We start from the raw sequence: 25,605 nt of genomic DNA on the forward strand, positions 1-25,605 counted from the left end.
GTCCGACACGTGCGGATGACGTCACGTATCCCAGAGCGTGGGACGGAAAGTAGCTACCCCCTTGCCACGTGTCACTCCCGTGATATCGAGAAATTTTCAGAAATGTAGTAACTTTTCATACTTAAAATTCTTAGGGCACAAAGGTCATGGGTTCAATACATAGCCTTGAACATTCAAACATTACAAATTCAGCAGCGTGATTCTTTTGATAATTCTACACGTACTTCTCCAGGAAATTCAAACGTGCTTCATTTGCCAGCTGGGGCTCCCGTGTTCGATTCACGCTACGTGCAAAACATGAGCTACTGTAGCTGTAGACGTACAGAATTCCTGCACCTTCTTCTGACAGCTAGGCATTCGCTATAGAGCCCATAAGTACATTGCGATAAAATTATAATTTAACACCTTTCATATAATCGTAGGTAACACGTAAAGGAAAATAAATTTGCGACGGGTTCTATGGAACAACATTATTTTCCTGACGTGACATTAAACCACCCAGGATGGAACGAACTAGCTGCGTGGTGTGGGCCTTGTGGCGGTTAATTTGCGTTCGGGAGATGGTAGGTTCAAAGTTCGAACGCCACCTTCAGCAGCCCTGAAGATGGTTTTCCGTACTTTGTCATTTTCACACCATTTTCATGGCCACTGCCTTCCCAGTCCTAGCGCTTTCCTATCCCATCGTCACCAAAACCCACCAATTTGTTTTTGCTAGTGGCTTTACGTCGCACCGACACAGATAGGTCTTGTGGCGACGATGGTATAGGAAAGGCCTAGGAGTTGGAAGGAATCGGCCGTGGCCTTAATGAAGGTACAGCCCCAGCATTTGCCTGGTGTGAAAATGGGGAACCACGGAAAACCATATTCAGTACTGCCGACAGTGGGATTCGAACCCACTATCTCCCGGATGCAAGCTCACAGCCGCGCGCCTCTAACCGCACGACCAACTCGCCCGGTCCACCTGAGTTAGTGTGAACACTAGGCAAAAGGGAAATCATACATGATTGACATCAGGAAGGACATCTGCCCGTAAAAATGGGTAAAATTCCCCTGCGTGACAGGGATCGCAACACGTCCCCACAAAGTTGTGGGCAAAGTGGCAGAGAAAGGAGAAGCATTAATAAACAGAAAGAAATGCCAAGTATGAGGAGAAATAGTAAACATTACAATGAATGTTTGAAAGTAATGGTGGTAGTGGCCGGGCTGAGGCGCTGGCTTTCTAACCCCGACTTTGCAGGTTGTATTTGAAGGTGCTAAAATACGTCAGCCTCGTGTCGGTAGATTTACTGGCATGTGAAAGAACTCCTGCGGGACTAAATGTCGGCACCTTGGCGTCTCCGAAAACCTTAGAAGTAGTTAGTGGGACGCAAAGCAAATAACATTATTATAATGGTGGTAGTGGAAGTGAGTATTATTTGAAGAAGTACTAATATTACAACTGGGCAATCTTAGCATTAATCAGAAGGGGAAAAGGAAGTGGTTCGATCTCTCGAAGAATGAACAAACGAAAGAGAACGGCCACGAATGCGGAGAAAATTGGACTCCTTAGGCCAGGCATGTCAAGGTCACGAGCTGACTGACAATTCTGCGTGCACGAGGAACAGCTGATATGAGCGCTAGCCCAGGTCGTTGTCAGATAGTGCAAGCCCGGAGGAGTGTACATTTCATGTTCATAACTACAGTACACCGTACAATACATGTATACTTTATTTCATATAATTAAACGAATTCAACATGGCCTTTGTATAAAATGTATCGAACAATGCAATCACCGTTTACCAGCAAAATAATTACTTTAAAGGTTGTCCCCCCTCTGTGGTGTAGTGGTTAGAGTGATTAACTGCCACCCCCGGAGGTCACGAAATTTAAAAGTGGTACGAGGGAGGGAACGGGGTCCATTCCGCCTCAGGAGGTCAAAGTGGTTTTCCGTAATTTCCCACTTCTCCTCCAGGCAAATGCCGGGATGGTACCTAACTTAAGGCAACGGTCACTTCCTTCCCTCTTCCTTGTCTACCCCTTCCAATCTTCCCATCCTCCCACAAAGCCCCTGTTCAGCATAGCAGGTGAGGCCGCCTGGGTGAGGTGTTGGCTCTGCTTCCCAGTTGTATTCCCCGTCTCACGCTCCAGGACACTGCCCTTGAGGCGGCAGAGTCCGTGGGAAAAACCAACTCTGGAGAGTAAACAGATTAAGAAAGAAAGAAAGAAAGAAAGAAAGAAAGAAAGAAAGAAAGAAAGACAGACAGACAGACAGACAGACAGACAGACAGAACACTTTAAAGGTTGCCATAAGCAATGAAGTACATTGGAATTTTATTTTCAATTTACTTTGCGTCGCACCGTCACAGATGGGTCTTATGGCGACGATGAGATAGGAAAAGAACTAGGGGTAAGAAGGAAGTGACCGTGGCCTTAATTAAGATGCAGCACCAGCATTTTCCTGGTATGAAATTCCGAAAAGACGAAAAATCATCTTCAGGGCTGTCGACAGTGTGATTCGAACGCATTATCTCCCGAATGCAAGCTTATAGCTGCGTGAACCAAACCGCATGGCAACTTGCTCGGCAGGCGTTTACGTTTTAGTGGCTTAACATGCTTAACTCTCCTATAACAATTATGAAATGGCGTATGGCTTTTAGTGCCGGGAGTCTCCGAGGACAAGTTCAGCTCCCCAGATGCAGGTATTTTGATTTGACACCCGTAGGCGACCTGCGCTTCGTGATGAAAATGAAATGATTAAGACGACACATATACACCCAGCCCCAGTGCTAACGGAATTAACCAATGATGGTTAACATTCCTGACCCTGCCGGGAATCGAACCCGGGACCCCTGTGACTAAAGGCCAGCACGCTAACCATTTAGCCATGGAGCCAGACAACAACTATGAAGCAGAATAATACCGAATACTATGCCACTACTACATCACTTCTGTGTCCGGCTCCATGGCTTTGGTCACAGGGCCCCGGGTTCGATTCCCGGCAGGTTCGGGAATTTGAACTATCATTGGTTATTCCGCTGGCAAGGGGGCTAGGTGTATGTGTCGTCTTCATCATCCCATCCTCATCATGACGCGCAGGTCGCCTACGGGCATCAATTCAAAAGATCAGCACCCGGCGAGCCGAACATGTACTCGGATACTACCGACACTAAAGGCCATACGCCATTTCATTTTTCATCACTTCTGTACCTAAACGTCATGCTTTCATAAAATTAAACAAAAGAAAATAGGCTATGATAAAAGAGGCTTCTCTTCAACAACCGTGTTGGTACAAAAGTACACAAATACAAGCGCACACTAACAAATTACTGTGTGAATCCTTATGCCACAGCCTGTGCAGCTGAATATTTCTATAATTACTTGTAGACCAGAACATGTAACTGGAGCCTGACACTGCTACGCGTGTACAACCCTGAGTCAGCAACGAGGGAAGTACAAGCGGAATGAGGGAAAGCGACTTGCGCCCTCGTGCACAGTCATTTCAAGCACGGACACTGCGCCTACAGCGGGGCAAGCTTTGACACCCGTGCCTTAGGCCTTGCAAACCCAATATCGTCGGGATCAGGAAAGAACAAGGGTTGACCAAGAGCAGTCGGATAGGAAAGGAAACCCATCGCCTATCTGCTTTTCCTTTACCTCTCACCTACGGCGTTTAAGTCATATATTTTATCAGAGTGTGCCTATTCATGGACACAGTAGAGCGAATATCTATCTGTCAGAAGAAGGTGGAGGAACTCTGCATGTCAACAGCTAGCTCACGTATCAAATAGAGCGAATCGAGTAGGGCAATCTCCGGCTGGCAAAGACAGCACGTTTGAATACATTACATTTTCTCAAGACGTACTTGTTCGATTTTCAAAAAAATAACGGCCCTGAATGAACAATATTTTTTTAAGAGTCTAGGTACAGAAAACAGCGTAGTTCTACTTTTAAAAAAATATTTCCGTTATCTCAACATATATTGACACCCTGGAAAAGTATTGCAAATTTAATGATGATCTCCTTGGTAACATTATGGAAATGAAGATATAGTGTTGATATCTTGAACGGTTCATGAGTTATTTGAGGTGGACATCTTTTTGCAAGTTGCTTTACGTCGCACCGACACAGATACTGTAAGTCTTATGGTGACGATGGGACAGGAAAGGGCTAGGCGTGGGAAGGAAGCGGCCGTGGCCTTAATTAAGGTACAGCCCCAGCATTTACTTGGTGTGAAAGAAGGAAACCACGGAGAACCATCTTCAGGGTTGCCGACAGTGGGCTTCGAACCCACTATCCCCCGAATACCGGATACTGGCCGCACTTAAGCGACTGCGGCTAGCGAGCTCGGTAAGGTGGACATTTTAGCTGAATAACCCTATATAGGCTATGTACAGTATTTAAACACTTACAATATTAAGACAATATGTTCTCCTTTATCAATATTCCTAAGATGCTAATAAAAGTCCCAAGTATAAATTTTTGGACATGAATAACTTGGTCGGGAGTGTAGATATTTGAATAATGGATGATGCGTAATTTATTAACCATAAACGGTCCATATTTCCTCGCAATACTTAAAATCTTAATTTATTTTTATTCAGTTAATGTGTTAAATAAATAGAGCAGTTTTTATAGGTTTCATGTGACCCTTCTATTTTGAAAATGCTTGATTTCATAATATTTTTCAATAAATGGGTTGAATTTTCGAAAATCCGTACGTGCTGTTTAAATTTGTCAAGGTATTTTATCTTTTTTGTGGCGGTGGGGGGAGGAGGGGATTTAATCACCCCGTATGGCCTTGCCGTGGATTATGCAGCACAATTTCGTCTTTCCTAGAAAAACCTAATCCAACATTGTTCCTTATTCCTGTTACAAAATTTGAAGTATTCATTAATACGTCCGGAGTGCGGCTCATTTGGCTGAAGTGTCTGCACACTGATACTACAGGTTCAGAGGGCCCCGGGTTTGATTACCGGCCGGGTCGAGGTTTTTAACGTTGTTTAGTCAATTCCTCTAGTTCAGGAGCTGGGTGTTTGAGTTCGTTCTAATACACATCTTCTTTAACATACAACGTATCACATTGTCAGCCTCATTGGCTGAATGGTCAGCGTTGAGGCCTTCGGTTCAGAGGGTCCCGGGTTCGATTCCCGGCCGGGTCGGGGATTTTAATCGCCTCTGATTAATTTGTCTGGCCCGGGGGCTGGATGTTTGTGTTTGTCCCAACACTTTCGTCTTCAAACACTACACTACCGACCACCACAGAAACACGCAATAGTGATTACATCCCTCCACGTAGGGTTGGCGTCAGGAAGGGCATCCGGCCGTAAAACAGGGTCAAATCCACATGTGCGACACAGTTCGGTAGAAAAGGAAGAAAAGAAGAAAAAGAAGTATCACACTGTCAATCACCACAGAACCACACATTGAGTTGGGGTCAGGAAAGGGATCCCACAGAAAAAATGGGCTAAACCTGAACAAAGTGTCGATCCCAGGTAATTGGGAAAAGGTCAGGAAGAAGGAGAAGAAGAAGAAGAAAATTTCAAGAGCAGTACTGCACATCAGATAGACCTACATTTCTGATGGGAGACTGCCTCTCTAGGCCTGCTCGTGCAGTAAACTAGAAAGAGAAATACAGGATGAAAACCACTAGAATATGTGTGATTTTTTTTTTTTTCGAGTAAATGGGAAGAGTAGCAGTCGTCTGTCTAAGTTGAGCTGGGCCTCTCTACCCACGGCACGCACGCGGCTGCTCGCTGCACCAGCTGCTGCTAGGGGAAGGCAGCCAGTCTTAGTTGGAATTGGGAAGGGAGCGGATAGAAACCAGGTGACGGTCCCTGGAGTGAATCGAGACTCACCAGAGCACACATTGAAGCGAGCTCATGACAGTGAAACTTGAAGTTACGTAGGTTGGCAAGAGAAAGTGCGAAGGCTGGACGCATTACTGGCGGGCTGGTGCTACATAGGAATGTGTTTTGCAACTGACCACGGTAGGAGACGGCCGTGTGCACGGGAGTGGCATTGAGCTGCTTACATCATCCGCCTACGCTGAGACAGGTTCGTGACGTCACTGCAACAAAGGCCTGTTTTGACAACAGGCAAACAATTAGGGAAGGTTACTCCCCACTCCATGGCAAGTCACGTGACCCGATAGGTGGGCAGTAGTAGCATGCTGATTCTCATGTTCAGTTCAACCATGTTTTGCATGTGGTTAATGTGCCGGATGAGTGTCCACTAGTAACGAAGAAGAAATGTAAGTTGACTGGTTCTTGTGTGCGTGTGTAGTAGTTTAATGGTGCTCGTGTGACTACATTATAACCAAACGTGCAGAAGTTGTTACTACTAGTACTTCTGACATGAGGCATTTAAACTAATTACGGAGGCTACTTATTATCTCTCGGTGAAGTGTGAAAGTGTCAGTTCATTTCGCAATCGTTTCTCGTACTCAGCAGCAATGTTAACCAATCAAGGTAGCAGTAGTAGTCATACACTGCCTCGTGCGGGTGACTCTAGTTTCAAACCGACTGTGAGGATAGCGGACGACATTATACACCGCAGTCGGCCTGTCAGCCTGTACGACAACATGAGAGGTGGGATGACGGCTACTGGTAGCGGCAGTCTGAACAGTTCGTCTGTCGGAAATCTGCCTTCAATAGTCTCACCCGTGCCACCCATGGATAGGACACCCTCCCAAGCCAACTGCCTCAGCACGACTGTGCCACAGAACATCATAGGCGCCAATATTGGCGGCCGGCACGCGCCCACAAGGAACTCGCTCCGACACAGCCGGATGATCGTTCTCAGTCGAACAGGGAAAGGTAGGACTCTAACATTATTTAGTTTGAAGCCGGGAATTTCCCCGTAATCCATAATAAAATTGTTCTAATAGTAGAACTCCTGCTTTGGTAGATATTTACTAGATAAGCTAGGAGGAATAAATATTTTGACAACATTTCAGCAAAAATATCTAGCATGCCATATTATTATTCACTGACTAAAACTGATCGATGTAGAATTGAAGCCAGTACCCATTTACTGTTCACCATTCTGCAGTTAAATATCGTGGCATACTTCCAGTTAATTGAGAACAGTCTCCGGGCAAGGTCCATTGATCTTTGATCGTGGAAATAAAATCCCGCATTTGGCTGTACATGGGGAAGTGTGTCCTGGAGGAAAACTGTGTTTATTTGGTTGAAATCTTGCGTAATTGTTGTCCAGTAGTCACTGACATGTTCTCATTTTCATCGTGATATTTTTGATTACCGGTACTGTATACTATACTATACGAAACATAGCCAACCATCCCGATTCTTGTTATAATGTAAATGCATTTTACCGGTATTTGTTTATTGATAGCAGTACCCGGCTTCACTCGGGTTAATTTGTTTGATGATAGACGTCAGACTGAGCACGCAATGTTGGGAGGAATGAGTATAAATAACTAATACTTGAGGTGCCTCCTCATACGTGCTAACACTGAAATTTTCAATATGTCTCTCCAACATATTACACTGTATAAGGCTTTTGATTTTTTTTGCAATATTTGGTAAAGGGCTATTATTATTATTATTATTATTATTATTATTATTATTATTATTATTATTATTATTATTATTATTATTATTATTACATACACCTGTCAGCGGAGAGATGGCGTGGAATGACATTAGTAGACGAATAAGTTGACTGGCGTTTATAAAAGTAGGAAAGATCACAATATGAAGATAAAGTTGGAATTCAAGAGGACAAACTGGGGCAAATATTCATTTATAGGAAGGGGAGTTAGGGATTGGAATAACTTACCAAGGGAGGCGTTCAATAAATTTCAAATTTCTTTGAAATCACTTAGGAAAAGGCTAGGAAAGCAACAGATAGGGAATCTGCCACCTGGGCGACTGCCCTAAATGCAGATCAGTATTCATTCATTCATTCATTCATTCATTCATTCATTCACCTTCGTACTGTTTTGCCTTCCAGTGTTAACTCTGAAAGTCTCTGCGAATTAATTAAATGCCTCCATAATTCTCTACTTGAAGGTATGATCTCGTATAGTTCTACACCGCTTATTATTAAATCATTAACAACCGAATCATCCATCGTCGCCTTGGTCTCCCCCTGTCTTTCATATCCGGCCTCACGAGTAAATGATTCGCGTGCTGGCCTTTGGTCCAGGGGGTCTCGGGTTCGATTCCCGACCGGGTCGGGGACTTTAACCTTCATAGGTTAATTCCGATGGCTCGAGGATTCATCATATATAGGGCCCATCCTCACTGACGCAGCGGTCGCCTATACGGCGTCAATTAGAAAGATATAATCATCACGCCTCTTCGGAGGCCATACTCCGATATTAATTAATGTCTTTTGTGAGTATATTACATACTGCTATCAAGAGATGTTCCTTGGCTGAGTGGTCAGCGTTGCAACCTTCCCTTCTGAAGGCCCTATCTAAATACACAACTCGCCCTTTACAAACAAAACACCGCAGTACAAACCATCACAAGAAACCCATGGCGCAACAGCCCCGAAGGGCCATGGCCCATGGCCTACCAAGCGACTGCTGCTCACCCGAAGGCCTGCCGATTACGAGGTGTCGTGTGGTCAGCTCGACGAATCACCAATTCCGTTATTCTTGGTTTTCTAGACCGGAGCCGGTATTTCACCGTCAGATAGCTTCAGTTGAGTGGACCTCGAACCAGCCCTCAGATCCAGGTAATAATCCCTGACCTGGCCGGGAATCGAACCCGGGGTCTCCGGGTAAGAGGCTGCCACAGGCATGCTACCACTACACCCTGGGGCCAGCACAAACCATCACAGTCACACACACATGTGAATGTATCCCTCAACATAGGATTGGCTTCCTGAACACTTGGCCGTAAAAGTGGGCTTAATCCACGTCCACTGCAAGTAAATGGGAAAATGTTAGGAACGAAGATATAATTCAGATTTCATGCGTACTAACATTAATACCGCAAATGCCTTCTATATTTTCTTTCTTTCTTTCTTTCTTTCTTTCTTTCTTTCTTTCTTTCTTTCTTCCTTTCTTTCTTTCTTTCTTTCTTAATCCGTTTACCGTTCAGGATTGGTTTCTCCCTCGGACGCAGCGAAGGATCCCACCTCTACCATCTCAAGGGCAGTGTCCTGGAGCGTGAGACTTTGGGTCGGGAGGATACAACAGGGATGGAGGACCAGTACCTCCACTAGGCGGCCTCACCTGCTATGCTGAACAGGGGCCTTGTGAGGGATGGGCAGATTGGAAGGAATAGACAAGGAAGAGGGAAGGAAGTGGCCCTGGCCTTAAGTTAGGTATCATTCCAGCATTTGCGTGGAGAAGTAGAAAACCACGGAAAACCACTTCAAGGATGGCTGAGAGGGGATTCGAACTACCCCTCTACTCAGTTGACTTCCCGATACTGAGTGGACCCCGTTCCATCCCTCGTACCACTTTTCAAATTTCGTGACAGAGCCGGAATCGACCCCAGTCCTCCAGGGATGGCAGCTAGTCACACTAACCACTATACTACAGAGGCGGACACTTCTATATTTAACACACAATAATTTTGAACTATAACCTACAAAGAGAGCCTCCGTGGCTCAGACGGCAGCGCGTCGGCCTATCACCGCTGGATACCGTGGTTCAGTCCGACTCGTTGGCTGAACGGTCAACGTACTGGTCTTCGGTTCAGAGGGTCCCGGGTTCGATTCACGGCCGGGTCGGGGATTTTAACCTGAAGTGGTTAATTCCAATGGCCCGGGGGCTGGGCGTATGTGTTGTCTTCATCATCATTTCATCCTCATCACGACGCGCAGGTCGCCTACGGGAGTCAAATGGAAATACCTGCACCTGGCGAGCCGAACCCGTCCTGGGATATCCCGGCAATAAAAGCCATACGACATTTCACCGTGGTTCAAATCCCGGTCACTCCATGTGAGATTTGTGCTGGACAAAGCGGAGGCGGGACAGGTTTTTCTCCGGGTACTCCGGTTTTCCCTGTCATCTTTCATTCCAACAACACTCTTCATTCTCATTTCATAGCATCTATCAGTCATTAATAAATCACTTTGGGGGTGGCGACCCCATCGTACTAACAGCCTATATCTGATTCATGCATTACATCCCTCACCCGATGAATGACTGGAAAACAGGTTGTAGTTTTCATTTTCATCCTACAAAGAAAAATCTCCCCGTTTAGAATATGAAGCCCGCTGGAGGAATGGAGGGTAAAGGCTTCCAATATCCGCAACCTAGGCATTTTGTGCGACAGAGTAGTGAGATCATATTTGATATAGGTTGAAAAAACCCCAAGGCTATCTGCTACGACAGAAGTAGGAGTCTCGTTTCTGTTTTCTTCAACTTTTGACGGTGAACCGAACGAGCCTTTGCCGCCTTGGCTTGGCATCCCCATAGTTGACCAAACGTTTATAACTGAACCTATTCACAGTTCAGTATTTGACAAATAAGGACCAAACATCACGGTAGGAGAATAACACACCAAAACAGTTCTAGAAATACAGCATATCGCTATTTAAAAACATAACAGATGATTCCAGAGTAACACCCAGCTTGCTTAATATAACTATACCGCCATTTATAGGAATTAATGTTATACAACATCTGCACGGTTTCTCGAAATTACCTGCTTATTTTGAAAAAACGTTTCGAAGATAATAATGCTATATTATTACCGTTCCGAGAATTGCTATCGATTTTAGAAAATGCTGGAGTACCGAAATTGTGCATTGAAAAAGGATTTCTTGTTGTACCCCTAAGTCTACGGTCATGGAATTCTCGAATGTAAGCACTTTAAAATGACAATCAGCTGCGCTGTAATTCGATTATCCCGATCTTGCAATCGCATACAACCCTTGAAAATGCTACGGGAAGTTTTCGGTGAAGCATTGGGTGCTAGAGAGCCAATACGAACATGTCCTACAGTAGAAGCCAAGAAATATAGGCCCTATATATATATTCATCGAATTCATGGTTACTTACAACGCCGGATAACACTTTAATGCGCTCACCTTCCTTCGTTCGTGCGGCTTTTTGACTCAATGATCAGCATAATGGCCTACGATTCAGAAGGCCCTGAGTTTGACTTCGGCTAGATCGGGGATTTTAGCTGCGTTTAATTAAAGCCTCAGAATCAGGGACTGAGTGTTTGGGTTCGTTGTTAATAGATAAATTACATCATGCCAATCCAACGTTGCATATAATGGTTAATATCACAAAGAAGGAGTTCCGTTTACAAGTATCAAAATGTAAAATTTGAGGCTGATTGCATAGTCGAACAAGACCGGAAGCCAAACACTTTTTAAACAACAAAAACTTTCGTTATTAATCTACTGTGCTGTTACTAATACTAAAACACAATAAGCTACAAAATTTCATGCATCCAGTGATTGACAAGTACTGTAATTTACTTATTTGTCAACATATTGCATCATTTTCATATTGTACTAACTCACTAAGATTAAGATTAATCAATATCAATCACCAGTGATGTGCAAATAGGACGAATATTTTCCCCCATTTGCTCACTTGAGTTCAAAATTTAATCTTCATATCATCTTCCCTACTTGTAAAGCCGGGATGAGTGGCTCAGACGGTTGAGGCGTTGGCCTTCTGACTACAACTTGGAAGGTTCGATTCTAGCTCAGTCCTGTAGTATTTGAAGGTTCTGAAATACGTCAGCCTCGTGTCGGTAGATTTACTGGCACGTAAAAAGAACTCCTGCAGGACTAAATTCCGGCACCTCGGCGTCTCCGAAAACCGTAAAAGTAGCTAGTCGGACGTAAAGCAAATAACATTATAAATAACACTATTATTACCTACTTTTAAAAACTCCATTCAAGCTTATTCGTGTACTAATTTCATTCTATGACATCTCTCCACTGAGAGCTTGGAACATGCTGTTTAGTTGAGCAGGTCATCTGCTTACTCCCAGGCCTTCCCAGCCGAAACTTTGCAGCAATTTAACACCAATCTTTTGTCGGAAATCGCCCAGGGTAAATGGTGCTGCTTTCCTTTGGAGTTTTCCAGCTATAATATAAAGTAATTTTTATGTGGGTCCCATACACTGGAACCATGCTCTAATTGGGGAACTTAAGAGACTTACACGCCCTCTCCTTTCTAAAGAAGAACAAAATCTGCGGCGATATGTTCCTGATGGAACCTGGTCTACGAAGTGACCGCTGCTCAGCCCAAAGGCCTGCAGATAATTCTTGGTTTTCTAATCTCTTCGTCAGAATCACGTAGGCTGAGTGGACTTCCAACCTACCCTCAGGTGCAGGTAAAAAGTCTCTGACCTGGCCGGGAATTGAACCCGGGGCCTCCGGGAAAGAGGCAGGCTCGCTACCCCTTGACCGCGGGGCTGGCGTACATCCTGCTACAACCCTTAAATACTCTTATGAGATCAGTAACCATCATTGAACTATTCAAGGCTTTTATTAGTGTATATCATAGGAAACTGCTGATCATGGGGCTATTGAATTAGAAAAAGTTGTTGAATGAGTGGTTAAATTTCTAGGAAAAAGAACTCAGAGAATTAGAGTAGTAGAAAGATTATCTGATCCTGTAACGGTTAAGAGGGGGATCCCGTAAGGCAGGTTTATTGTAACTTTGTTTTCTTATGTATATTCTGTAAGTTATATGAGGAAAGCAGATAACTTAAGGCTGTTTGTGGATGACGTTATACTGTAGGGCCTAGGCCTATAGAGTACACAAAAGTGTCAGTCTTCATGTTTAGAAGCCTAGTTACATGTTCCTATTTATTTCTTTGTTTTGAGGTAAGGCCCAAGAACAGAATATCCGATTTCCCGTTGATGTGCACAGCTTGAGAGGAGAACTAAATGTCGTTTATTATTATGATTATGATTATGATTATTATTATTATTATTATTATTATTATTATTATTATTATTATTATTATTATTAACCATAGATAGGTCGGTTATGCTGTGTTTGTGTTTTGTAGACCTAGAGAAGACATATGATACAATCCTGAGGGAAGAGATGTGAGCCGTACTGGGGTTATGGGATTTAAAAGCAATCAAAGGCATTTATGTTGACAATTGGGCTGCTGTGAGAACTGATTGTCGAATGAGTTCTTGATTCAAGACATTTGTAGCATTTGTCGTTCGTGGTTTGTATGGATCGTCTACTGAAAGGTACAATGTCGCAGGGCGCGATTTAGACGGATGGAAATGTATTAAGCAGTTTGGTCTATGTCGACGACTTGGTCTTAATGGCAGACAGTGCTGAAAGCCTGCAGTTTTATGTCTTGCTTTACGTCGCACCGACACAAATAGGTCTTATGCCGACAGTGCGATAGGAAAGGGCTAAGAGTGGGGAGGAAGCGACCTTGATCTTAATTAAGGTACAGCCCCAGCATTTGCTTGGTGTGGTGAAAAAGGAAACCACGGAAAAACCATCTTCAGGTCTGCCGACACTGGGGTTCAAACCCGCTATCTCCCGACTGCAAGCCGACAGCTACGTCACCCAAACCGTGCAGCCTCTCGCTCGGCGCCAGCAGTCTATTATCTTAGAATTTGAAAATAGATGCAATGAGTATGCTATGAAAATTAGCCTTCCAGAAACTAAAGTGATGTCAGTAGGGAAGAAACCTACCAGAACTGAAAAGTATGTAATTTCCCAGAATGGTAGTATAGTAAAAGAGATTGAATCAAGGTGCAGCAAAGGTAATGCAGTGAGTTGGCAGTTGCGATCAACAGCATTCTGTAAGAAAGAAGTCAGCTCAGGAACGAAACAATCTTTACACTGGTCTGTTTTCAGAGCAACTTGGGTATACGGGAGTCAATCAGGGTGGACTCAAGGTATCTTATTCGTAAGTTAGAAGTAACAGACATGAAAGTAGCGAGAATGATCGCTGGTACATACAGGTGGGAACAATGGCAGGAGGGTACTCGCAGTGAGAAGATATAGACTAAGTTAGAAATTAACTCGATTGATGAAGCTGTGTGCATAAACAGGCTTCGGTGTTGGGTCGTGTGGGGCGAATGGAGGAGGATAGGAAAATAATGGACGCGGTCATGGAGGGTAAGAGAACTAAAGGAAGACCAAGTCGACAATAGTTGGACTCAGTTTCTAATGATTTGAAGATAAGAGGTATGGAACTAATTGAGGTCTCAGAGTTTATTACAAATAGAGAATTGTGGAGGCGTTAGTAAATTCACAGAAGCTTGCAGACTGAACGCTGAAAGGAATAACAATCTATAATGAAAATATATATTATTATTATTTCTTTCTTAATCCGCTTACCGTCCAGGATTGGTTTTCCCTCGGATTCAGCGAGGGATCCCACCTATACCGCCTCAAGGGCAGTGTCCTGGAGCGTGAGACATCTTGTCGGGGGATAAAACTGCGGAGGAGGACCAGTACCTCACCCAGGCTGCCTCACCTGCTATACTGGACAGGGGCCTTGTGGGGGGGGGGGGGCGGTGATTGGAAGGAATAGACAAGGAAGAGGGAAGGAAGTGTCCGTGGCCTTAAGTTAGGTACCATCCTGGCGTTTGCCTGGAGGAGAAGTGGGATACCACGGAAATCACTTACAGGATGGCTAAGGTGGGAATCGAACCCACCTTTACTCAGTTGACCTCCCGAGGCTGAGTGGACCCCGTTCCAGCCCTCGTACCACTTTTCAAATTTCGTGGCAGAGCCGGGATTGAACCCGGGCCTCAAGGGGTGACAGCTAATCACACTAACCACTACATCACAGAGGCGGACTGTTCAAAATTTAACGTTCAAAATCTACCCTCAAACGTCTGTAGCCTTACTCCCGCATGTATTTCAGGCTTGGCTCCGTGGCGTATCGCTAGTGCATAGAAGTTGGGAGTTGAAGGTTTCGAGTTCGAGTCCGACCTCGGTCAGCTTTTTCCTTTACTATTACATCCCTTATTTTCTTCTATATTTTCGGTACTTTCGCCGACGACGCTAACGAATAAAACTTACGAGATGTTCAAGAGACAATGACGAATAATGATTTAAAATATTGCAAATAGCTGTAAAACGAAAGAGACCACAGCATGTAAATTATTGAGAAAATAATAGAAAATAAGGGGTATATCAGAAAAATAAAGTTCTGACCAAGGTTGGATTCGAACTGGAAACCTTCAGTTCCCAATGCCAATGCCTCACGGAGACAAGTCGGAAATACAGCAGGAATAAGACTACAAAAGTTTGAGGATAGATTTTAAACGTAAAGTTTTGAACAAAATAAGGCCCATTGGTAAAAACGCTGGAACACGGCTAAAATATTTTTTTAATGAAGACCGAGCTTGATAGCTGCAGTCGCTTAAGTGCGGCCAGTATCCAGTATTCGGGAGATAGTAGGTTCGAACCCCACTGTCGGCTGCCCTGAAAATGGTTTTCCGTGGTTTCCCATTTTCACACCAGGCAAATTAAGGCCACGGCCGCTTCCTTCCCACTCCTAGCCCTTTCCTGTCCCATCGTCGCCATAAGACGTATCTGTGCCGGTACGACGTAAAGCAACCGGCAAAAAAAATTAATTAAAAAATTTGAAATTTGAATTTGAACACATTTCTAGAAAACCACATGGCGACTTCCTCTCTTCAGAAAATTTTCTCAGAGTTCCGAAGGTGACAGTGGAGGACTACTGAAATCATAATTTGTTCCACTTGTTCATAACATCACCACTTCACCGGGCGAGTTGGCCGTGCGCGTAGAGGCGCGCGGCTGTGAGCTTGCATCCGGGAGATAGTAGGTTCGAATCCCACTATCGGCAGCCCTGAAAATGGTTTTCCGTGGTTTCCCATTTTCACACCAGGCAAATGCTGGGGCTGTACCTTAATTAAGGCCACGGCCGCTTCCTTCCAACTCCTAGGCCTTTCCTATCCCATCGTCGCCATAAGACCTATCTGTGTCGGCGCGACGTAAAGCCCCTAGCAAAAAAAAAAAAACATCACCACTTCACAATTCATTGATAAGTATACGCAAAGTAATCAATATTGTTATTATTATGGTTATGATTTACAGTGACTTGATAGAATCTGAGGATTTTCTTGTAGAATAAATATTTCATTCTTTATTTATTAACTTGTATTATTTTATAGATATGTTGTAGTGTTATATGTGCGGTAATGAATGTTTTTTTAACAGACTGAAAAGCTTTAAAGTTACATCAATCAAATATTACATCGACCTGACCTGAGTGCTAGTTTACACAGAGTTTGAAATTCAAGCTGGTTCATTATTCTAACAGGTTAGTCCTAATTTATGAGTTAACTGTGACGCAGTTAAGAATAAGAGGATGGTCAAAATCATACATTCATCCGGTACGTGACTTTGTGTGGAATTTCTACATGGATGAGAACTATCAACGAAAGGAGAAGTGTGGTGTTACATACAAATAATGAGATGGTTAGATGGGATGGTAAGTGTAGGATTACCGAATCGACATCTTGAGGAAAGAGAACTGGTGGCACAATTTGTGTGATAGGCCCAATCATAAGACTTATTCTTATTCACTTAGTTCTGAAGGGAACTGTCTAGAAATGGTGAAACCGAGCTCGATAGCTGCAGTCTCTTAAGTGCGGCCAGTATACAGTATTCCGGAGATAGTAGGTTCGAATCCCAAGGTCGGCAGCCCTGAAAATGGTTTTCCGTGGTTTCCCATTTTCACACCAGGCAAATCCTGGGGCTGTACCTTAATTAAGGCCACGGCCGCTTCCTTCCCACTCCTAGCCCTTCCTTGTCCCATCGTCTCCATAAGACATATCTGTGTCGGTGCGACGTAAAAAAAAAAAAGGTGAAGGGACACCCGGAGATTCATATGGATATAATAACTTGTGCTTTTCATTGAGTCAGCACGTGATATTTTCATTTGTTGTGTTTTGTGGTTTTACGTCCCACCGAGCAGACAAGTCTTAACGGCGGCGATGTGTTGGAATAGGGGTAGGACTGGGAAGGAAGCGATAATGGCCTTAATTGAGGTACAACTCAAGCATTTGCCAGGTGTGAAAACGGAAAACAATCTTGTGGGCTGCTGACAGTGTGATTCGAACCCACCATCTCTCGAATGCAAAACTATTCGCCAGCTTGTTCTCGATAAAACAACTCGTATAATACTGCGTCCCAGCGCGAAGTGTGCAACGTTTGCTCTTTAGTCGGAAATCACCCAGAAAAATCGTGCTGCTTTTCTTTGGATTTTTTCCAGTTCTCGAATGAAGTAATCCTGGTGAGGGTCCCATACACTGGAACCACACCCTGGTTGGGGTCTTACTAGAGACTTATATGCCCTCTCCTTTACATCCTTACTATATCCCCTAAATAACCTCATAACCATACATGTACAGAGATCTGTACCCTTTATTTACAATCCCATTTATGTGATTACGATTACCCCAGTGAAGATCCTTCCTTGTACTGTATTAACACCTGGGTACTTACAGTGATCCCCATAAGGAACTTTCACGCCATCAGCGCAATAATTGAAACTAAGAGGACTTTTCCTGTTAGTGAAACTCACAACCAGACTTTTAACCCCGTTTATCATATAATTGCCTGCTGTCCATCTCACAACATTGTCGAGGAATTTTTGCAGTTGGTCACAATCTTGTAACTTATTTATTACTCTATACAGAATAACATCATCCGCAAAAAGCCTTGCCTCTGATTCCACTTGCTTACTCATATCATTTATATATATAAGACAACATAAATGTCCAATAATACTGCTTTGAGAATTCCCCTCTTAATGATTACAGGATTAGACATTTCTCTAATTCTCTGAGTTTTGTTTTCTAGAAATATAGCCACCTATTCAGTCGCTCTTTTGTCCAGTCCAATTGAACTCATTTTTGCCAGTAGTCTCCCATGATTTACCCTATCAAATGCCTTAGATAGATCAGTCGCGATACAGTCAATTTGACCTCCTAAATCCAAGATAGCTGTTAAAAACCAAACCAAACCAAACCAAACCAAACCAAACCAAACCCCATGGCACTACAGCCCTTGAATTGGTCTTGGCCTACCAACCAACCGCTGCTCAGCCCGAAGGCCTGCAGATTGTGAGGTGTCGTGTGGTCAGCACGACGAATCCTCTCGGCCGTTATTCTTGGCTTTCTAGACCGAGGCTGCTATCTCACCGTCGGATAGCTCCTCAATTCTAATCACATTAGCCTCAGGTCCAGGTAAAAATCCCTAACCTGGCCAGGAATCGAACCCGGGGCCTCCGGGTAAGAGGCAGGCATGCTACAACGGGGCCGGCAGATGCCTGTTATATTTTGCTGGAATCCTACAAGTTGAGCTGCAGTGGAATAAACTTTCGTAAACCTGAACTGCCTTCTATCGAACCAATTATTAATTTCGCAAACATGTCTAATATAATCAGAAATAATGCTTTCCCAAAGCTTACGTGTAACACACGTCAATGTGACTGGCCTGTAATTTTCGGCTTGATGTTTATCAGCGTTACCTTTATACATTTTGGCTACTACAGCAACCCTCCACCCATCATTTGGTACAGCTCCTCCATGCGAACAGAAATCATTTAAGTACTTCAGATATGGTACCATATCCCAACCCATTGTCTTTGGTATATCCCCAGAAATCTCGTCAATTCCAGCTGCTTTTCTAGTTTTCAACTTTTGATGCTAGAATGGCTATTCTGTACTCAAAATGAGTAAAGGGACGCCTCCAGATATGCCCTCAAACGATTGGAACTGTTGTCTGAGTCATCAATTGTGAAATGCTTATGCCCAAGAATGTTTCTTAGAAATGAGCTTCGCCCGATATCGCTGATGCTGGTGAGTTACTAACCAAATATGCTTACTCCGAAAATACCGTATCCATGTGGTGGGAAAGAATTTGAAAATATCATGATTTCAAAATCACAGTAGAAGATCGATATAGCATAGTTATCTGAGGACGTGTTTCATCGTAACAGACCTTCATAGGGAGATGATCGCCGGGCTGATTAGCTCAGACGGTAGAGCTCTAGCCTTCTGAGCTTAAGTTGGCGGGTTCGATCCCGGCCCAGTCGGGTGGTATTTGGTATATGCCAGTCTCATGTTGATAGATTTACTGGAACCTAAAATAACTTCTGCGGTACATCGGCGTCTTCGAATACCACAAAAGTAGTAGAATGGAATTTTAAAATATTTTGTTACTAGTATTTCAGTATGTATTGAACATTACAGGCAATTAGCCAAGATACATGTGCACAATACCCAGTTACATGCACAAACAACTTACAACGAAAAGAAAAACACGAGACTCCTTGGCCATGCCATGAGGTCCATCAGATACTCCGGAAACGTGACAATCCCTGATTTTTTAAATTTTTTTTTTTTTTTTTGAGGTATGATCGGTAAAATTACGAATGACAGGGCGGAATGTTATAGAGGGGAGGGTATAATTTAATGCACGTTATTCGTAAATTCAAAACTTTAAATTAAAACCGTGTACACATTTTACTCCTGCGAAACATGAAACACTATAGCTACACTACCGTATCTTTTTTTGCCATCTTAACGTTCCATTAATTCAGAAAAGTTTTCGGCGGCGCTGTATAGGACAAGGTTAAGACTGAGAAGGCAGCGGTCATGACTAATGCATTTAAAATGTTAAACCACAGAAAGTGCGGCCAGTATCCAGTAATCGGGAGATAGTGGGTTCGAGCCCCACTGTCGGCAGCCCTGAAGATGGTTTTCCGTGGTTTCCCATTTTCACACCAGGCAAATGCCGGGGTTGTACCTTAATTAAGGCCACGGCCGCTTCCTTCCAATTCCTGGGCCTTTCCTATCCCATCGTCACCGTAAGACATATCTGTGTCGGTGCGACGTAAAGCAAAAAAAAAAAAAAAAACACAGATAATATTTTTGAGACTGCCGATGGTGGGCTCCCGAATGTAAGCTCACAGGCATGTGGGGGCCAAACCGCGAAGTTAACTCGTCCGGTTACACATTTTCTGAATAAGAGTAACTCGAGATATCAAAGACAATGCACACAACAGAACGAGTTGGCTACATGGTGTATATTGTGTAGTTATAAGCTGTCGACAGCCCTGTAGACGCTCTTCCGTTTTCCCATTTTTACACCTAGCCCTGTCCCATCCCATCGTCGCCACAATACTTATCTGTGTCGGTATGACGTAAAACCAGTGGGAAGAAGACAAAGAAACAATGTGCTTACTTGCCTTGCGGGTTACTGCAAAGCCTTTAATGCCAGCGTATTGCTTTGTATTCACGATGTTCTACTATGAAATATTTAATTAACTTTACCTCCTCATTGCCAGACTTCTTGGCTGAATGGTCGGCGTGGTGACCTTTAGTTCAGACGGCCCCGGGTTCGACTCCTAGCCGAGTCGAGGATTTTAATCTGAAATGGTTTATTCTCTTGGCTCGGAGACTGGTGTTCGTGCTGTCCCCAAGATCCCTGTGACACATATACAATACGTAACATTATCTTCCACCACAACAACACGCAGTTTCACATACATGGCAGATGCCGCCCACCCTCGTTGGAGGGACTGCCTTACAAGTTTGCACCAGGTTAGCAATAGCCACACGAGGCTGTTATTACCTCCTCATTAATGAAATAGTTTTATTGACATGACTTTTCACTTCGCTGATGTTCGGAAGATCGTCTTTCAGTTTCATCTCATTTTCTTCTTCCTTCATCTGATGCGCCGTCGATAATTCTATTTTTCAAAGAGAAAATTGCGAGACCCTTACCTGTATGTCATATAAACTCTGAAATAGAGTTACCGTTGTCCATGTTGCCTCGTTATTCAAATCATTAAGAGAGATATCGCAGTACAGAAGTCTACCAGACAGGTTATAGATAGCTCGGACAGTACTGTGCTGTTTATCTGCAGTCACTTCTGCGAGATCCTGGGAATTAATTTTTCAACCTCAAAACCCGTGGTAGTTTCTTGGTGAACATAATTTTGAATCTCGTGGATAAAAAGGAAAGGGTCTTGCTTTTTCTTTGTGTAACGGAAGAAAATATTTTTTCACTCATATTTCCACTGTTCCAAATTTGCAACATTGAATTTACCGTCTCTGCCTCTGTGGTGTAGTGGTTAATGTGATTAGCTGCCACCTCCGGAGGTCCGGGTTCGATTCCAGGCTCTGCCACGGAATTTGAAAAGTGGTACGAGGGCTGGAACGGGGTCCACTCAGCCTCGGGAGGTCAACTGAGTAGAGGTTGGTTCGATTCCCACCTCAGCCATCCTGGAAGTGGTTTTCCGTGGTTTCCCACTTCTCTCCAGGCAAATGCCGGAATGGTACCTAACTTAAGGCCACGGCCGCTTCCTTCCCTTCCTTGTCCATCCCTTCCAAACTTCCCATCCCCCACCAAAAGCCCCTGTTCAACACAGCAGGTGAGGCCGCCTGGGCGAGGTATTGGTCATACTCCCCAGTTACATCCACTGACCCAATGTCTCACGCTCCAGGACACTGCCCTTGAGGCGGTAGAGGTGGGATCCCTCGCTGAGTCCGAGGGAAAAACCAACCCTGGAGGGTAAACAGATTGAGAAAGAAAGAAAGAAAGAAAGAAGAATTTACCGTAATTTATTCTTCTAGATTTGCTTACATCACGAGAAATTCCATTATTGATATACTTTATTATGTTGGTAGTTGTGAAGTCGTCAAGATGTCAAATTGCATTTAAATTTCATATCGCATCGAATTGTATAAATTTTCTCAATCGTACGAAAATGAGTGTTTGTAGAGGGCACAATTTGAGCACATCATTTGGACTTTTGTGTTCAGAATAATGATTGAATCTATTTTGCATTTTTTCAGCGTATACCAAACAGTGTTAATTGCAAGGCCAGACAGACAGACAGACAGACAGACAGACAGACAGACAGACAGACATTGTGAAATTTCTCAGCCATAAAGTAGGCTACTTGTTTGCTTGCTGGGGGGGACTTGATAACCAAGTGGTATTATCACTGGTTTCTCTCCAAAGGCTACGATTTGAATCCAGGCCAATGGATGTAGGAATTTCGAAATAAACATTCACGTCCCTGTGGTTCAAATTCGACGTAAAATTAGAAGTCCCGTAGCTATGATCAGGACATTAACAGCCACGTAAAACTATAAGCTTGCTTGTATGTTTGATAATGTCTTATTGTTAAAAGGAACATTCTAAAGTCCTCGATATCACAGTTAAAAATAATTGTGCTATCAACATACAGAGTGTTTTCAGTCTAACCCTCTGCATTTTCGTAGCCTTCATGTTGAAAGCAGAGGAAGAAATATTAAAATGTGAATTAATCCCAATAAATGAGGTGTTACGTATTAACATGTGATAACATTCGCAAAATGGAGAATATAGTGTAACAGGAAACACTGTAAATATATTCAATAACTTTACCGTACAAAGTACAGTCGTTCTGCGCAGACGGAATGTCGTAGTGCAACACGTAATACTTCTGGATAAGAATGGTCCATGTAGAGTACCTGGTCGTGGTTAGTGTGTGTGTGTGTGTGTGGGGGGGGGGGTGAGATCGTAGCTGACAGTTAATTCGTACCGACGTCAGCGTAGACTGCAGCAGATTTTATGAACAGGGCGCTAGTGGCGCGTTTCGTGGGCTGTTATCTAGAAAGAGATTCAGTGTTTTACGTATTTTTCTACCGTCCCTCCTGTTTTATTTGTAAGCGTGCAAGTTTGCTCCTGCCTGCATTTCATTTCAAAGTTGTATTTAGAGGAGGGTCATGATCTCCCAAAATTTCATCTTTTCTAGGAACTTAAATTTATTTGCGAATACTTCACGTTGAAAGTTGAAGTCGTTAGCTGCAAACAACACCAAGTGATGTTGTCTGTATAATCATATAGCTTCATAACAGATATTCACATACTGAGCGAGTTGGCTACGCGGTTGGTGTCGCGTAGCTGTAAGCTTGTATTTGGGGGAGAGTGGGTTCAATCCCCTCTGTCGGCAGATGGTTCCCGTGGTTTTCTACTTTCACTCTAGGCTGAACCTTAATTAAAGCCACAGTACAACGCTTGTCGATGGTTATGAAGGTAAACTTAAAGCGTGGCTGTAGGTTCCCTTGCAGGATTAAACATTATTTAGTATATTGATGCAGCTTGTTGTTTAATAATAATGCTACTTGCTTTACGTCCCACTAACTACTTTTTCGGTTTTCGGAGACGCCGAGGTGCCGGAATTTTGTCCCGCAGGAGTTATTTTACGTGCCCGTAAATCTACCGACACGAGGCTGACATATTTGAGCACCTTCAAATACCACCGGACTGAGCCAGGATCGAACCTGCCATGTTGGGGTTAGAAGGCCAGCGCCTCAGCCGTCTGAGCCACTCAGCCCGGCAGCTTGTTGTTTAAAGGGGCCTAACATCTAAGGCCATCGGCCCTATTTGGTATATTTCATAATTGAATTATGCATTAAGGGAACTCTAAAGAAGCTATGCACGGGCACATAATGATGACATCCATTTGACGTACTGTACTTTATAGTGAACGTATAGACGTATGTATGTTCAGTCCGTCAGCGATGCCGCTGGTGGGATCCTCAACAGCTCTGCCATCAGCTGTCATAGATGGCCTAGGCATCACTGAAGAGGTGTACTAGGGAAATGAGGAGTGAGATAGTTTCCCGTTGCTTTCCTCACGAACCTATAGATAGCTGAACCGTTTTAATAGTTTGCTACTACATCGCTAATATCCCAATTTGGAGTGCTTATTTATCTAATTTAAAGCGTTATGTGACCGAGCATAGCAACCGTTTTTAAAAAGTGGATTATTATTTTGTGTCAACTACAGTTAGAAACGTTGTATTAAAGCCACGGCCGCTACTTTCCCAATCGCCCTTTCCCATCCTTGCGTCGCCGAAAACCTATATTGTGTTAGTGCGACGTTAAACCACTAGGAGGAGGACCGAGCTCGATAGCTGCAGTCGCTTAAGTGCGGCCAGTATCCAGTATTCGGGAGATAGTAGGTTCGAACCCCACTGTCGACAGCCCTGAAAATGGTTTTCCGTGGTTTCCCATTTTCACACCAGGCAAATGCTGGGGCTGTACCTTAATTAAGGCCACGGCCGCTTCCTTCCCATTCCTAGCCCTTTCCTGTCCCATAGTCGCCGTAAGACCTATCTGTGCCGGTGCGATGTAAAACAACTAGCAAAAAAAAAAACCACTAGGAAAACAAAAGTAAACTTGCTTAATTGTAACGTTTATACAAAAATATAGGAAGAGAGGGAAACATAATAACTGGGAGACGTGCACGCTATAAACGTTAAAACGAAAACACGTTCTTTTCAAACCGTGACTGCATTTGCAAACTGTGAAACATTTACATATGAATACCCTAACTCGTACAGATACCCATACTTGAGAAACAGATAGCTTATTATCCATAATACACGTTTATTCCTGTACGCGGGTAATCAAGAGCATCAAGTTGGAATATCTGAAGACCTCTACACACATCCAGCCGCTGTTATGTGTATCAGGCTGCTGGAACGTGGGTAAGCGGAACGAAATGGCTGGTTGTATGTGTTGGTAAGTGCTCTAATGTGTTTGGAGATCACATTCCTAAGTTTGGAAGATTATGTACGTCTGGTCTTGCAATATCAACAGCCATACAACTAGCGGAATGTGGTATAAAATGTGCGGCTGCTGCGTATCGTAGTTGGTTGAGCGCTCATCATCTCAAGGTTGAGGGATCGAATTACAGTGCAGTCGATGGTATTTACGAATGTTTAGATACGACGGACCAGTGTCAGTTTATTTACTATCACGCTCAAGTGCAATATTTTCTAAACGAAAATCCGGTTTCCTCTGTCTCTTAACTGCAATGGTAACTGGAGGAGATGAAGGCTAGGTTAGGAACCCGTTAGATGAGAGATACTCACTTGGACCGTGTGTAAGTAGGATAGCATCCTGTTTCACGAATTTACCGAGCTCAGAACATTTTAAGCAAAAATCGGACCTATGGGAGTAACGAACTCCCACTCCCATTTGACAGGCGAGGGACTCCTTGGAAACAACTTGGCGAACATACAGGAATTCGATGGGGAGCTGTCAGTATTAATGGGTCTTGTCGAAGAAAGAAAGTAGAACTGGCTGAGTAAGCAAAGAGGATGCATCTGGATGTGCTAGGAGTAAGTTATATTCGGGTAAGGGAGATAACGAGGAAGAGATAGGAGATTATAAAGTGTACTTGACGGGTATTAAAAAGAGAAGGGCAGAGTATGGGGAAAGACTGTTCATCAGGAATACTATTGCACGCAACATAGTTTCTGTTAGGCACGTAAATGAGCGAATGATGTGGATAGATTTGGCAGTTGGAGGAATTAGGACGAGAATAGTCTCCGTGTATTCACCATGTGAGGGTGCAGGTGAGGATGAAGTTGATAAGTTTTATAAAGCATTGAGTGACATTGTAGTCAGGGTCAACAGCAAGGATAGGATAGTGTTAATGGATAATTTCAATGCGAGTGTTGGAAATAGAACTGAAGGATACGAAAGTGTGATTGGTAAATGTGGGGAAGGTATGGAAGCTAATGGGAATGGGAAGCGTTTGCTGGACTTCTGTGCCAGTATGGGTTTAGCAGTTACGAATACATTCCTCAAGCATTCACCGCTACACACGGGAGGGTAGAGGTACCAGATCCATAATAGAC

At 43.6% G+C, this 25,605-nt stretch overlaps 1 protein-coding gene across 1 annotated transcript in view; it reads left to right on the plus strand.

The window, feature by feature from the left end:
* Window positions 1-5,769: 5,769 nt before the first annotated feature.
* The window catches only part of LOC136862832 (sarcospan), a 233,893-nt gene continuing 214,057 nt past the window's right edge, over window positions 5,770-25,605 (plus strand). Inside the window, exon 1 of the mRNA XM_067139100.2 lies at window positions 5,770-6,794. Within this exon, the coding sequence (XP_066995201.1) occupies window positions 6,431-6,794 (364 nt within the window). The 5' untranslated portion in view covers window positions 5,770-6,430. The remainder of the gene's footprint in view (window positions 6,795-25,605) is intronic.

Source organism: Anabrus simplex, chromosome 2, assembly GCF_040414725.1.
Source record: "Anabrus simplex isolate iqAnaSimp1 chromosome 2, ASM4041472v1, whole genome shotgun sequence".
Classification (NCBI taxonomy): Eukaryota; Metazoa; Arthropoda; class Insecta; order Orthoptera; family Tettigoniidae; genus Anabrus; species Anabrus simplex.